At 40.1% G+C, this 16,426-nt stretch overlaps 1 protein-coding gene across 2 annotated transcripts in view; it reads right to left on the bottom strand.

The window, feature by feature from the left end:
* Positions 1 to 16,426, bottom strand: part of mapk4.L (mitogen-activated protein kinase 4 L homeolog) — a 60,783-nt gene that overhangs the window by 11,705 nt on the left and 32,652 nt on the right. The window contains exon 2 of one of the 2 annotated variants that reach the window (XM_018266924.2): positions 14,938 to 16,312. The exons of the other annotated variant lie outside the window; for it this stretch is intronic. Within the exon in view, the coding sequence (XP_018122413.1) occupies positions 14,938 to 15,483 (546 nt within the window). The 5' untranslated portion in view covers positions 15,484 to 16,312. The remainder of the gene's footprint in view (positions 1 to 14,937; positions 16,313 to 16,426) is intronic. 2 annotated transcript variants of the gene reach the window in all.

Here is a 16,426-nt window from a genome sequence, read left to right as displayed (position 1 = left end):
TTTTAGTAGGCCGGCGGGGGGCCCCTGGACAGCAGTCCCGGTGGGCCCCGGGCCCCCCAGTCCGACCCTGTTCTGAGATGATACAAGACTTTCCTTCATAACAGTGTCCACAATATGGCTCCTGCCTGCTTGCTATAATTTTGAAATCCCAGACTGAAGGAAAAAAGATTCAAATAATTTATATAGTGTAATTAAAGTTCATTTTGCTTGACTAATGTGATAAAATAGGATTTTGAATAATTTTTTTGGGTGACGGGTCCCCTTTAAGTGAGTTCCCATGTAAGATAAGATCCTCTGAACTTTCACCTGGGTAATTATACTTTTATTTCATCATTCCGACAGCCCTTTGAATTCAGTCAGAGTGAGTAGCTGCCATATCATTAACAGAACCAGGGAAAATTCACCAGCGACGGCTTCGATCACAGCGCAACACTTCGCCAGGCATAGATTCGCCAGGACAACGCTAATAGTTGCATCCAGGGTGCCGAACGCTGGCAAAGTTGCGCTACTGTTACTGCACCAAGCAAAGCAAAGTTGCGCTAGCGTTGGCTAATTTGCATACGGCGGGAAGTTAAAGTTGAATGGACGTATATGTTGCAGCAAATACATTACATTACACAGGCCCAGGGAACCTTAATAAAATCAAATAAAGTTGTTATATTGCCCTACACATGAGCCCAGTGTATAGTTTATGTTCCATATGTTATATAGGAAATGTAGGGGGAAGCTGATTACCCCAAACAATTTTACGCTCTTTTTCAGCCTATCACCCTGAAAAAGGAAAAGACACTAGCGTTTTTTTGGGAATTTTCAACAATTTCTTTAGGAAATCTATTGCACTTCGTCTGGTCTGAGGTGCCGAAGGCAAGTCTGGCGTAAGAGGTAACGTTCAATTAAATATGCATCAATAGAGGGATCAACCGTATGGGTGTTAAGTTAAACACTGCTGATGTCACTGGATTGTTTAGGATATGGGCTATGGGTGACATCCCAAGAAGGCCCTTGTAAAAGTTGGATCTAGGCATGGAGTAGTCCCGGCTTAACCAGGAACACCAGCAGGTAATGGCACAACAAGATTTTACCAGCAACAATCTGCTTTTTCAACAGAAAATAGAACTGCTCAACAAGTGTGCACAGAAATTTGGCTGGGTCTGAATTAGTGATAAATAAATGGGCTAATTGAATTAGTCCCAGAACAGAAGTGCAAGAACATTAAGGGTGCAACAGCACGCCCACAATATTATCCAGAGGTGTCTGTGGTCTGGCCGCACTCTGCACCTTACAACGGGTATAGCACAGTGATTGCGGGTGCAAAGCAACACCATTCTTACCATCTGCTATAGCGCAGGCAATAAGTAACGGGCCCAGATATGCCCTATGCCCAGGGGTGCTTCGCCAATGAGGTGAGTTGAGGCTGTTGCCTCAGGCAGCAGCACCCCACTAGGTACCAGGGGCAGCAAAAATGCTGCTCCTGGTACTTTAAGAGCGTATTTCCGGGGCTGCCTCAGGCAGCAGAGGGGCCAGGATCGCCCCTGCCTACGCCTGCTGGAACACCCAATCGCATGTCTAAATGACGCACAGGTAAAGGGATGGGCAGGGGTACCAAATGTATTGCTGGTTGTGGATCAGGTTTCAGATAAGAAAATAGTGGGTTGTGGATCTGGGTCATTGGTAACAGGTTCAGGTTGGGTTTCAAAAATTGTTTCCCATTCTACTGCAGGGCAAGAAGCAAACTGTGAAAAACCATGAACCCTAAAGTGTTTCACTAAATATACTATTGCATGATTTGTTGTGTGCAGTGTTGGACTGGGCTGTCTGTGGCCCCCACCCCAGTCACAAGCTTCACAAATCCCCTGTTGTACAACATATACCTCACTCCTTTTCAAACGCGACCGATGGGAAGGGAGGGTTCACAAAGTTGGAAGTGGACCTGGGTCAGTGGGAGCAGGCTCGGATTTGTGGAAAGGCCACCAAGGCTCAGGCCTAGGGCAGCAGGATTTTAGGGGGCGGCATGCCACACATCCACATCCGTTCGGATGTTCAGGGGTTGCTAAGGAGAGTCATTTTTTAAATTTCTTGTGCACAAAACCTCAGTGCTGCCTGATGATTCAAATTTGTGCATGTGAAGGCAAGGAGTGATGAACCCAAGCAGCCTAAGGGCACTCACTATGTATATCCAACCCTGATTGTGTGTGCTAACCTCAAAAATATATCTGTCTGCACACAGCTTAGAAGGAACCCTGCCCCGGAGTCCAGAAGGAGGGGACACTTGTCCCATTCTGATGTGCAGCAGTCACTTTACACAGCAGGACAGATAGAAACAAATGCAAAATATGTGCTGCAACTTCCATTCCATTCAGGAATATGGGCAAACTCTGGGCAGATTGCACCCACTTGCTCTCCGTAATGGGATATTGCTCTATACACTCAATTTTTTCAATGTTTTTTCAATGTAGCCTACACCTCCTGGTGCAAAAAACACACACATAACACACAATAAACATTCCTTGCATTACAAGATAAGAAAATCCAGAGCCATAAAATCATTACTGGGCCTCGTCTGCTCGTTGCATAACTTCTTGTACTCGGCACATGACCCTCATTACGGAGATTTGCAGAGTTTCATTGCGATATTGTTGGAGCTGTGCTCAAGTTATAGCAATGAAACCGGAACACAGTGTTCTGCCAGTGTGAAAACCCAATAAAGCAATGATTATATTATGTTTTGTTACAACACTGCCGCGTGAATTGCCTCCCTCCGACTATTGCTGAGCTACAAAACTTAGCAAGGATGCGGGGAATTGTAGTTCCAAAATAGATTGAGCTCTTCTGGCATTAGAGTATTGCAGATCCATAGGGGCCATTTATAGAGACCCGGGTGCAAAAGCACTAATGGGGGGCTCATTTACAAAGCATTAGCAGTCTGGCTTCACTCGTCACCTAGTGTTACACTGGAAATACAGCTCTACATGCTGACGGGTGCAAGGCGGCGCTGTGCTGTATGGGGGTCACTGACCCCATCTAAAAAAAAAATGCTCTGTAAGGCTACAAATGTATTGTTATTGTTACTTTTTATTACTCACCTTTCTATTCAGGCCTCTCCTATTCATATTCCAGTCTCTTGCACGTAATTTGGACCCTACCAAGTAGACTGTAAAGTTTCAAACTGCTGAATAAAAAGCTAAATAACTCATAAATGAAAAACAACTGTTTCTCTACATTAAACCAAATGTCAACTCAAAGGGATTGTTCACCTTTAAATTAACTTTTAGTATGATATAGAGAGGGATATTCTGAGACAATTTGCAATTGGTTTTCATTTTTTATTATTTGTGTTTTTTTTTAGTTATTTAGCTTTTTATTCAGCAGATCTCCAGTTTACAATTTCTGCAATCCGGTTGCTGGGGTCCAAATTTCCCTATAAACCATACATTAATTTGATAAAGAGACTGGAATAGGAAAGGGCAAAAATAGAAAGATGAGAAATAATTTACAGCAGTAACAACAGATTTAGCCTTACAGAGCATTTGTTTTTAGCTGGAAAGAATCAGAAGAAGAAGGCAAATAAAGAAAAAAGGAAGGCCAATTAAAAAGTTGCTTAGAATTAGTCATTCTATATTATATTAAAAGTTAACTCGAAGAAGAACAATCTCTTTAAAGGGGTGGTTCACCTTTAAGGTAACTTTTAGTATGTTATAGAATGACCGAATCTAAGCTACTTTTCAATTGGTCTTCATTATTTATTGTTTTATAGTTTTATAGTTATTTGCCTGCTTCTTCTGACTCAAATGGGCGTCGCTGACCCCCCTCTAAAAAACAAATGCTCTGTAAGGCTACAAATGTATTGTTATTGTTACTTTTTTATTGCTCATCTTTCTATTCAGACCTCTCCTATTTATATTCCAGTCTCTTATTCAAATCAATGCATGGTTGCTAGGGGAATTTGGACCTTAGTTACCAGACTGCTTAAATAACAAACTGGAGAGCTGCTGAATAAAAAGCTAAATAACTCAAAAACCACAAATAATAAAAAATGAAAACCAATTGCAAATTGTCCCTCTTTACATCATATTAAAAGTTACAAAGGTGAACAGCCCCTTTAAGGATGAAGCACCCCTATAACTATGGTAAGGGAGACTGGTGTTATACTGTTGAGAGGTTTAAGGCAATATTCTCTGTACAGCAGCAGGAGACACATGAATAGCTTTTACTGGATTTACTGTACAGTAATTTCCTCCGCTCAGTATTAATATACTGCAATGTTACAATGGGTAAAAAACGAGCTCATGAGCTGGGGGCCAAATATGAAATGTCAGGTTATGTAATTCACTGATTTATAAGCAGGATACAAAGCGCAGGATAAAGCCTGTGTCTCCTTTATACAGATTTTTTTGTATTTAAAATCAAGGGCAATGCTTTGTTAGGATCAGTTACTTATCAAGAGGCCATAGAAATGTTTGTACATGTATTATCTGGAAACCTGTCATCCAGAAAGCTCTGAATTACAGGATGCCCATTACCATACACTCCATTTAAATCAAATAATTCAATTAAATAAAATAAAAAATGATTTCCTATTTCTGTGTGATAATAAAACAGTAGCTTGTACTTGATCCCAACTAAGATATAATTAATCCTTATTGTAATCAAAGTAGATCCCTTATCTGGATAACCCCAGGTCCCATTCTGGATAACAGGTTCCATACCTGTATTGGTTTCTTAATATATTCTGGTTGTCCGACCATAAACGGCAATAAAACCCAACGACCTTCATCAGACCTTGTGTAGCAAAAGCTCATGCTCAGTCCTCAATCAGGTCAGTGTAATGGATGTAATAAAAGCAAGTTATACACTAAATGGCAGTGTGTTGGGAGTTTCCTTAAATGAGAAGGATCTAGGGGTCTTTGTAGATAACACGTTGTCTAATTCTGGGCAGTGTCATTCTGTGGCTACTAAAGCAAATAAAGTTCTGTCTTGCATAAAAAAGGGCATTAACTCAAGGGATGAAAACATAATTTTGCCTCTTTATAGGTCCCTGGTGAGGCCTCATCTGGAGTATGGGGGCAGTTTTGGACTCCAGTCCTTAAGAGGGATATAAATGAGCTGGAGAGAGTGCAGAGACTAAGTGCAACTAAACTGGTTAGAGGGAGGGAAGAGTTAAATTATGAGGGGAGACTGTCAAGGTTGGGGTTGTTTTCTCTGGAAAAAAGGTGCTTGCGAGGGGACATGATTAGACTTTACAAGTACATTAGAGGACATTATAGACAAATAGCAGGGGACCTTTTTACCCATAAAGTGGATCACCGTACCAGAGGCCTCCCCTTCAGACTAGAAGAAAAGAACTTTCATTTGAAGCAACGTAGGGGGTTCTTCACAGTCAGGACAGTGAGGTTGGGGAATGCACTGCCGGGTGATGTTGTGATGCTGATTCAGTTAATGACTATAAGAGGGACTTGGATGATTTTTTGGACAGACATAATATCAAAGGCTATTGTGATACTAAGCTCTATAGTTAGTATAGGTATGGGTATATAGAATGTAATTAAAAGTAGGGAGGGGTGTATGTATGGGGCTGGGTTTTCATTTGGAGGGGTTGAACTTGATGGACTTTGTCTTTTTTCAACCCGATTTAACTATGTAACTATGTAACTATGTAATGGGTGTAGAAAGGGGTTTGAATGGAAGGGACCATCAAGTTGCACCTGCCTAAATCTTGAATTGATCTCTGCACTGTATGCCATTGTTTTGCCTGTATGGTGGGGGTTGCTTACAAGTTAAGGCCACTCAACTATTCCTAACATATGGATGTATGGGTTAAAGATTTAAGGTTAAATTTATAAAGTGGATTATAGGGTGCAAAAACTGGGCACAAAATGCCATACTTTAAAGGGGTTGCTCACCTGAATTTTAAATTTAAGTACAGACATGAGATTGGTTATCTGGAATCCCGTTATTCAGAAAGCTCTGAATTACGGGAATAATAATAATCCAAAATGATTTCATTTTTCTGTGTAATAATAAAACAGTAGTTTGTACTTGATCCCAACTAAGATATAATTAATCCTTATTGGAAGCCAAACCAGCCTATTGGGCTTATTTAATGTTTTTAAGATTTTCTATTTGACTTACGGTATTAAGATCGAATTTAAAGAAAGATCCGTTATCCGAAAACCCCCAGGTCCCGAACATTCAGGATAACAGTTCCTATATCTGTATGATGTAGAGCATGATATTCATAAATCATAGACAATTTATAATTGACTTTCATTTTTTATTATTTGTGTTTTTTGTTTGTTTTTTTAAATATTTAGCCTTTTATTTAGCAGCTCTCCAGTTTTCAATTTCAGTTCAGTATCAGTATCATTCCAAGTTACCCTAGCAACCAGGCAGTGATATAAATGACAGACTGGAATATGAATAGGAGAGGCTAACGAATAAAAAGTAACAAGAAAAATGACATTGTAGCCTCACAGAACAACAGTTTTTTGGCTGCCAGGGTCAGTGACCCCCCTTTAAAAGCCAGAAAGAGTTAGAAAAAGGTGAAACTGTAATAAAAATTGAAAAGTTGCTTAAAATAGGCCATTCTATATCATACAAAAAAAGAACTTTAAGGTGAACTGCCCCTTTAATAGGCAGCGTTACCTTTACTTGCAGTGCAGAATGGCATCACACCAGCCTAATTACCGTCTCACATGATAACCTTTTAAATCACATTAAACAACATTAAGGGAACATCCATTATAATCTCAATCAGGAATGTTACAGTCTGAACCAGTTTGTTCCGGCACAGAGATGTTCTGTAGTCAGAGAGGGGTCAGTGCAATTAAATGGCTCTGGGATGATCTTTACGGCATGAAACTGGCGCTGCTTGTGAGCCAAAGGTTTAAATGTAACTTTCTCCATGTGATACAGACACTTCTCATTATGATAGCAAATCTCAGCAGCATATCATTTATTGGCAGATTAAAGCCTTCCAATCCGCTGGTATTATTTCCATAATCGGCCGGAATGCTCCATCACAAATCTAATGGGAGCCGTGCCCTGATCCTGAGATTTCTCTCCCTTCTGAGTTACCAGCCCATCTCAGAGACAGATCAGACATTAAAGGGATACTGTCATGGGATGCATCAGTTAATAGTGCTGCTCCAGCAGAATTCTGCACTGAAATCCATTTCTCAAAAGAGCAAACTGAATTTTTTTATATTTAATTTTGAAATCTGACATGGGGCTAGACATTTTGTCAGTTTTCCAGCCGCCCCCAGTCATGTGACTTGTGCTCTGATAAACTTCAGTCTCTCTTTACTGCTGTACTGCAAGTTGGAGTCATATCACCCACCCCTCCCTCCCATGAATAACCTGTAAAATATATCCTTATAACTGCCACTTAGTCATAAATCTGTCACATGACTATTGAAACATGTGTTAATAAAAATAATGCGCCTGTTGTAAAATCTAAGAATATTTGTCATCTTGGTGTTCCATGTATAAAAGTACTAAAACTTAGGTTAAGGGGTCCGTTTACTAAAGTGCGTTAAAAATATTCGCACAATATATAGACAGAATTTTCGCCAAATATGTTATCGCCAGTTTACTAACCTGCGGTAAATATAAATTTGCAAATTTTCTTGCGCAAGAATAATTGTTCACCAGTTATCGCATTCGCTGAAAATAACGCTATGTAAATATTAACTGTTTACTAAACGGTGAAATGTGCTAAAGACAAAATTAACACCAGAATATTCGCAAACTTTTATCGCCACCTATGTAGTGGCGTAAAAGTATTTTTTTTCGCCAGAAAATTCTCAAGGGGCAGGAAATATCCCATAATAGTGTTTTTTTTTACCCATCATTCTTTGCTGACAGGAGAGAGATCTGTAGCTATTGCTGTCAGGATGTTTTGGCTTCTGCTTCTATCTGGTGCAACAGCAGCGGTTTCAGCTCAGAGTCGTATTATTGGCAGCGGCATCACAGTCCAAGGATTCGTCAGCCTCTACGCTTCTTTGGTTTCATTGTGATTGGTTACATTAAACTGTGTATTTCTACGAAGCAAAGAGATTGACTGGTATCATTTCTTGTTCCTATGATTCTATTGGCAGAAGGGTTTATATGATGCAGACATGTTTGATTGGTGTTAGTCTGGTGATGTTGTTGGATGGTCTAATCATCAGTCAATAAAGTTTATGAGTTTTGAAGATGCATTTCTGGCCATAAATGTCACAGTAAAAATTGCCATAATAACCGCCATAAAACAAGACTATTTTATAGCATAAATATTCGCAAAAACTTAATTTTTCGCCAGAAAATTCGCATCTCGCTAAAATTACCGCTAACTTAACTGGTTCCTTAACGTAGTTACCGCAAGTGATCGCAATGACTTCTGAGCGTATCACTGTTTAGTAAACTTAGTCGCTGCGAATATTCTGGCGTAAAAATATTCTCAGCAATAACATGCGGAAACTTACAGTCAAATTTACCGCACTTTAGTAAATGGACCCCTTAGTGTCTTTCTATGCTCATGAAATCCCTCAGTGACTTCCAATATCCTTATCATTTACAGTAGGGGGTACATTATCCCTTATAATACATGAGTGATACTCAGAGTTCCCTGTATAACTCAGCCTGCAGCCTTGTGCCTTTATATGGTCACAGAACAACCCCTCAGTGACTTCTAATATCCTTATCTTTTACAGTAGGGGGTACATTATCCCTTATAATACATGAGTGATACTCAGAGTTCCCTGTATAACTCAGCCTGCAGCCTTGTGCCTTTATATGGTCACAGAACAACCCCTCAGTGACTTCTAATATCCTTATCTTTTACAGTAGGGGGTACATTATCCCTTATAATACATGAGTGATACTCAGAGTTCCCTGTATAACTCAGCCTGCAGCCTTGTGCCTTTATATGGTCACAGAAAAACCCCTCAGTGACTTCTAATATCCTTATAATTTACAGTAGGGGGTACATTATCCCTTATAATACACAAGTGATACTCAAGAGTTCCCTGTATAACTCAGCCTGCAGCCTTGTGTCTTTATATAGTCACAGAACAACCCCTCAGTGACTTCTAATATCCTTATCATTTACAGTAGGGGGTACATTATCCCTTATAATACATGAGTGATACTCAAAGTTCCCTGTATAACTCAGCCTGCAGCCTTGTGCCTTTATATGGTCACAGAACAACCCCTCGGTGACTTCTAATATCCTTATCATTTACAGTAGGGGGTACATTATCCCTTATAATACATGAGTGATACTCAGAGTTCCCTGTATAACTCAGCCTGCAGCCTTGTGCCTTTATATGGTCACAGAACAACCCCTCAGTGACTTCTAATATCCTTATCATTTACAGTAGGGGGTACATTATCCCTTATAATACATGAGTGATACTCAGAGTTCCCTGTATAACTCAGCCTGCAGCCTTGTGCCTTTATATGGTTACAGAACAACCCCTCAGTGACTTCTAATATCCTTATCATTTACAGTAGGGGGTACATTATCCCTTGGTATGCCTATTCTGTACTTTGTCAATAAGACTGTAAATTCTCCATTTATGTTCATGCTCAGGGGTGCCCTGCATCTATCCCAAGTTTTTAAATACAAATAGAAATAGTATTATGTACTGAGCAGTGTCCTGCCCCTCTCCCTTCCATATTCTGTAGGTAACACAAGGAACACTACTGGCCATAGACACAGGGGAAAACAGTTGGAAGATATTTGTTATTCACTGATTGGTTCTCTTGAATGGGTTATTCTCTAACATCAAACTGTCTCATATATGATATACAGCGAATTTTTTTGGCCACATCCATTTTATTGCCACACACCCCAATTATCATGTATATTTTACAAAATTTGGCAGGTTATGAAAGTTTGAACACATTTCTGGGAGTTTTAGTTTAATGTTTTATGAGTTATAACAGTTTTGCTAATGAAAGCGAATTGCCCTCTAAGCTGTGAGTCTCAGTTCTCCCAGGAGATCGGCTTATTTTACATAGTTACAATTGTTTCTTTGCTTATCTTAAATGTATCTAAGGGTAGCTGCTGAGTGTTCTGAGCTCTCTGCCAAAACCTCTTATTTTAATTAAGTTTCAGAAACGTTGTATCTTTTTACCAAGTCAGTGCAGGAGGAAGTCGGGACACTTCAGTAAGAAACCCGGGACTGCGGGCTGAGCTGTCAAAATTGGGATTGTCTTGTCCTGCATAAAATGGGACAGCTGAGAGGTATGATGTAGAAAGTGATATTCTGTGACAATTTGCAATTGGTTTTAATTTCTTATTATTTTTGGTTTTTGAGTTATTTAGCTTTTTATTCAGCAGCTCTCCAGTTTGCATCTTAACCAATCTGGTTACTAGAGTCCAAATTCCCCTAGCAACCATACATTGATTTGAATAAGAGATTGGAATGTGAATAGGAGAGGCCTGAATAGAAATATGAGTAATAAAAAGTAGCAATAACAATAAAACATTAGCCTTACAGAGCATTTTTTTTAGATGGGGTCAGTGACCCCCGTTTGAAAATTGGAAAGAGTCAGAAGATGAAGGCAAATAATTAAAAAACATATAAGAAAGAGAAAATGAATACCATTTGAAAAGTTTTGAAAAGCTTTAAATTAGTCATTCTATAATTTACTAAATGTTCACTTAAAGGGATACTGTCATGGGGAAAAAAACATTTTTTCAAAATGAATCAGTTAATAGTGTTGCTCCAGCAGAATTCTGCACTGAAATCCATTTCTCAAAAGAGCAAACAGATTTTTTTATATTCAATTTTGAAATCTGACATGGGGCTAGACATATTGTCGATTTCCCAGCTGCCCCCAATCATGTGACTTGTGCTCTGATAAACTTCAGTCACTCTTTACTGCTGTACTGCAAGTTGGAGTGATATCACCCCCTCCCTTCCCCTCCCCAGCAGCCAAACAAAAGAACAATGGGAAGGTAACCAGATAACAGCTCCCTAACACAAGATAACAGCTGCCTGGTAGATCTAAGAACAGCACTCAATAGTAAAATCCAGGTCCCACTGAGACACATTCAGTTACATTGAGATTAAATCAACCCAATAGGCTGGTTTTGCCTCCAATAAGGATTAATTATATTTTATTAGGGATCAAGTACAAGGTACTGTAATTATTTTTACAAATTTAGATTTTTTGGATAAAATGGAGTCTATGGGATACAGCCTTCCCATAATTTGGGGCTTTCTGGATAACAGGTTTCTGGATTACCAGTAACACAAGCACAAAAGTGGCTTTTTTCTAAACCAGATTTTTCTACTTGTTCCCAGCGACTATGCACAATTCTACTTGTTCCCAGTTACTATACAGGAGGCCTTTGGAGGCTCATGGCAAACGTCGGAGGAGAAGCTCCAGGAACCAGACAATGCCGCCTGCCCATTGCTTTTAATGGAAACAGAACCATCCGAGAAAAACGCAATGCCTATCCTCGGATGGGTTAATGCAGTGGCTAATGTTTTATTCAGGAGCTAAATTAGGCAGAATAATTAACCTACCCCTCTGACAACATTCCAGGAACTATCCGCATTAGAATTCATCCATTATATCTGCAGCAGAGAGACGGGGAAACAGCGAAATAATCAGGATCGGCGGCAGTTTCCAGCTGAGCAGCAGTTAATCACTAAAGTGAACACGCCGAGCAGAAAGTGGCCGAGCCAATAAAACACTAATCTCCGGCATTTACACAACTGGGAATTGCAAAGGTGTCTGGAGCAGATCTAATGATGCGGCCACTGAAGCTCAACCTTGATGCCACCAAACCTTCCAGCTGCTGCGGAAACACTTTAAAAATAAGCCTGTCAATCAAGGATCTGCATCATGAAGCTGACACTCTGGATTATGGGTTATATAGGGACAAGTTGTGAGCCAAGAGCTGTTGTCACACTCAAATTACATTAATTCTATAAGTCAGTCTGGATCTGTCACTGGTTCAGCTCTGTATAGAGACCCAATGAAACAGAAAGAATATGGGCTGAATTATATATATATATTTATATATAATACACAAGAGCCATGAATATCCTGTAAATTATATTATTATAAATGGTGTTTAGTGATGTCATCAGTTATAATCGGAGCCTAGTGATGTCATTTCTGTCACATGACTAACTGAAACTGAGTATAATAAAGTACCCCCCCTGATGCAAAATATGAGGATAGTAGAAGTCACCTTGGCCTTCGGTCTTGTGTTTTTATATGGTCATAAAACTAGGGACGCACCAAATCCAAGATTCGGCCTTTATCAGCAGCATTCGGACGAATCCTTGTGCCTGGAAAAACCGAATCCTAATTTGCATATGTAAATTAGGGTCAGGGGAAGGAGCGGAGCCCCAAAAATGTTTTCGATCTTTTTCAGCCTATCACCCATGATATAGAAAAAACGCCAGCGTTTTTTGGGACTTAGAAAAAATGTAAACTTTTTTTGAAGCAATCCCTATCTACTCTATTGCGCTTCGTCTGGTCTGAGGTGGCGAAGGAAGTCTAGTGTAAAAGTTAGCGTTCAGTACACTGCGCAAGTTAGTGAATTTGCTTGGTTACATCTGTAGCGAAAATTCACCTGGCGTAAGGGTGCGAAGTAACACTAGCGAATTTATGCCAGCGTTCGTTAGTGAATTTGCGAATTAACAAAAATGCCCAACGCTAGCGAATTGACGCTAGCGTTCGGCGCTTCGGCACTTAGTGAATTCGCCCCATAGACTTCATTTTATCCAAATAATTAAAAATGATTTCTTTGGATAAAATGGAGTCTATGGGAGACGCCTCTCCATAATCCAGCTCTATCTGGATAACAGATTCTATACCTGTACAACATTTGGGGGGGGGGAAGCATTGTATGCTCTGTGTTCTCACATACAATCTTTCCATTACTCATAATTGGTCATCCACCAAGACACACCAAGACCAAAGAGAAAATAAAAAAAGGTTCCAAAGTTTAATAGGGGGTGAATCTCCAGAACTAACCTTAACAAAAAAAGGGAATCATGTTCTTCAGGGAAAGAAACTATTGAGCTTTATCAAGAACATGAGCCACAAGTTTCTGGAATAATGATCATGTTAATGTTATTTGGCAGAACCTTCTATACCAGTAACCTAATCCCAGCTTTCTATGGTCTATTACTACCTGGACAGGGTTGGACTGGGCCAGCAGGACACCGGCTCTCATTGGACCCACCAGTCCAGACCTACTCCCTGCCCAAATAGGTCAACACTGCCCCTGACATCCCTCTCCTGCCCTGGTCGCTGCAAAAAAAAGGTACACACAGGGGGCTGGAGTGGGGTTGTGGCAGGGCCCCCCAGTAAGACCCTAAATCTGGACCTGCTTTCCCTTATCAAGATCTGAACATCTTCTGATTGCTTTTGACACCACTACTTTCTACCATAAAATTATTAACGTTAAAAATAATAAATACATTTATAAAATATTATTGTAAATATGATTGCAGGAGCTGTAGCCCCCATACATTTCCATTCAATCTACACAAAATATGTCACAGAGCACAGATTTTCGGTTTTGGGATGGTCAAATTCCCATATTCAACCCTACTGAAATTCTTAAAGGGCACCTATCATAGCCAAAATCAAACACATATTAACTAATTATCTGACCAGTTCAAGCTAAACCCGTTTAATCAAACTACATATATAGTTTTTTGAAAAAACTGCAGGTTTTAATAAAATCCCTTACTTTGTCAAATGGGTTCTATCACTGAGGGAGGCCATACTGAGACTATAACAGAGACTCTAATATGCAAATTTCAGGAGCATGCTCAGATTGTAACACTGTTTTGAGTATTCTACCCAGAATGCCTTGTTTTAGTTAACTCCTCCACTAGAAGTATCAGGAGATTTCCCTCTCTTGTCCCCTGCTGGTGATGTAATTATGCAAATGAAGGGCACACAGTAACTTCCAGCAGGTGGCAGCACTACTGAACAGCAGCTAACACACAGGTTTGGCTGATTTGAAAATAGCTTAGAAGGGTTGATAAGCAACAAGGAATTTCAACTGAGCATGTGCGAGATTTCAGAGCTACAGTTGGCTGGGAAGATATAGGTAGGAGGAGCCAGTGAAATCCAAGATGGCTGCCTCAGCTAGAACTGCAGTGGAGATAGTAGAGATCTTGCAGAAGGAATAGTGAGCTGATCATTTACATTATACAAACAATTCTAACTGTTTTAAAAATTGGATTTCTTGAACTTTCACATAGTGTATTTACTTAGGAAATGATTTTGGTCATGATTGGTGCCCTTTAAGGAAGACTTGAACTGAGTTGATCTTCCAAGGAAGGACCTTTAACGTCCTGGAAGTGTTCTTCATGAAAGCCGCTGAATTCTTTAGAACTGATACAACAGACTGATAAGATTATCAGGAAACGCTTAGCAGTTTGGGGTGACCGACACTCCTTTCATACAAGGATATTTGTTGTTGATTAACATAAAAGCATCGGAGAAGATTCCTTTAATTTAAAAAAAAAAAAAAAAGCAAACCTGCCTTCCGTAGATCATTTATAATAATAAATCTCTTTTGTCAGTAAAACGAATTTGTATATAAAATCTTCACTAGTTTAAAAACATTCTGCTGTAACGGAGTGACTGGATTTTTAGCAAAACCATGGGTGGTCCAGCCTGAAGGATAACTAGGGTGAAATTTAAACTCAATACCAATGTGTTTTCCTAAATATTCCTAAAAGCACAACCCCTTGGTCAGACATTTGGGGGTAAAATTGCATTTCATTTTCAATATTGCTTTTAGACAACAGCTGATAGAACCACAAACGAGGTCCAAGGTCTAAAAACCTTTCTTCTACAAAGGTGCACTAATAAAACCCATGGCCTATCTGTTTTATTTTACATTTGCAATTTGCTCGTTTCGTCTGATTCTTGTTGATGTTATATGATTTTAAGAAGTCACTATACCTTGTGTGAGTAATGTTGATCTACAATCCGTGCCAGTCCAAAGTCCCCGATCTTGAGCAGCAGTTCCTCAGTACTGATGAATATATTGGCTGGCTTTAAATCTCTGTGAAGCACGTTGGCTGAGTGAATGTACTTGAGCCCTCGGAGAAGTTGGTACATGAACAGCTTAGCGTGGTCTTCGGTTAGAGGACCTTGTTCCAGCAGTTGGGCGAGGTCCGTCTCCATGTGCTCCTGCACAATATAAACCAAGTTGTACTTTAAGATGTCTCCTTGCAAGTCAGCTCCTCTTGGACCAAGTACAGCATGGACTTTTACAATGTTGTCATGACTCAGCCGCCGGATAATCTTTATTTCCCTCAAGGCGTGCTTCATGCTTCGGCCATCACTGATTGTGATCTTTTTCACAGCTACCTTTCTGGAGTGCTTGCTATCAACAGCCGACAGAACTAAGCCATTAGCCCCAAACCCCAACGGTTTAAAATCCACAAATTGGCGGCCCAAATCGTAGCCATACATGTTGGCAATATACTCGCACTTTTCTGCCATGGCACTGCCAACTCTTGGGTTCGTCCTTGGCTGTGGATGAAAAGTGTCTCTTTAGGAAGCTCCAAGTGGCAAAGGTAATGGTCTATTGATCCAATAAGATAGGAAGAAAGACTCAGGGTTTCATAGAAAAGTGTCCCTTTAGGAAGCTCCAAGTGGCAAGAGCAACGGCCTATTGATCCAATAAGGTGGGAAGAAAGACTCAGGGTTTCATGGAAGCGGCTTTAGAAAAATACTTTGTAGGAAACTTTTCTAAAATGATCTGTTATCAAATAGGTTGCCCACATTTCAATATGCGGCCGTGTATAATAAAAATATATAAACACTGTACCAAGAAGCAGTTGTGTCTGTGCCCCAAGCAGCCTGCTCTCTGTAGTGCACATAGAGAGCTTGCTGGTTTTGTAACCATCCCGTTGACAACTCGAGCCGTGATGTCACTTTATAGCCAAAGCCAAACAACCAATTCACAGGTCATTCCCCTAGACGCCTTGCTTCATAAACCTTGTTTTGCGAGTGTGTGTGTGCACAATTGACCTCAATGAAGCAGCTTATTCATTCCACATACACCCGTGCATGCTGTGTAATGCTTAACCAGTTCCTGCAGCAGAGGAGCCATATCACCCTCTCTCCATATATTTGTAATCCATCTTGGGACAGGCAAGTGGTCAGCAACTGCTTCTCCAGTGGGACCTTGATTCAAGCTGATTCCGCACCGTCAGAACAGGGATCCCAAGATGATCTTGTATTGTTCCAGCATGAAATGACTTTGGGCTTGGGATTCACCTGCATTGTGAAGCGCTGACTGTCTCTCTGTAGACAGCTACAATTGTATCTGAAAATAAGCATAGGATTGATTGAATGGATAAGGACAATATCATGTTTATTTGTACGGCTGAAGGTTAACATTTACCATGGTTTCATTGCTCAACCTTTGGTAACTCATTAG

The sequence above is a fragment of the Xenopus laevis genome, chromosome 1L (assembly GCF_017654675.1).
Source record: "Xenopus laevis strain J_2021 chromosome 1L, Xenopus_laevis_v10.1, whole genome shotgun sequence".
Classification (NCBI taxonomy): Eukaryota; Metazoa; Chordata; class Amphibia; order Anura; family Pipidae; genus Xenopus; species Xenopus laevis.
This window is presented reverse-complemented; position numbering and strand designations above follow the sequence as displayed.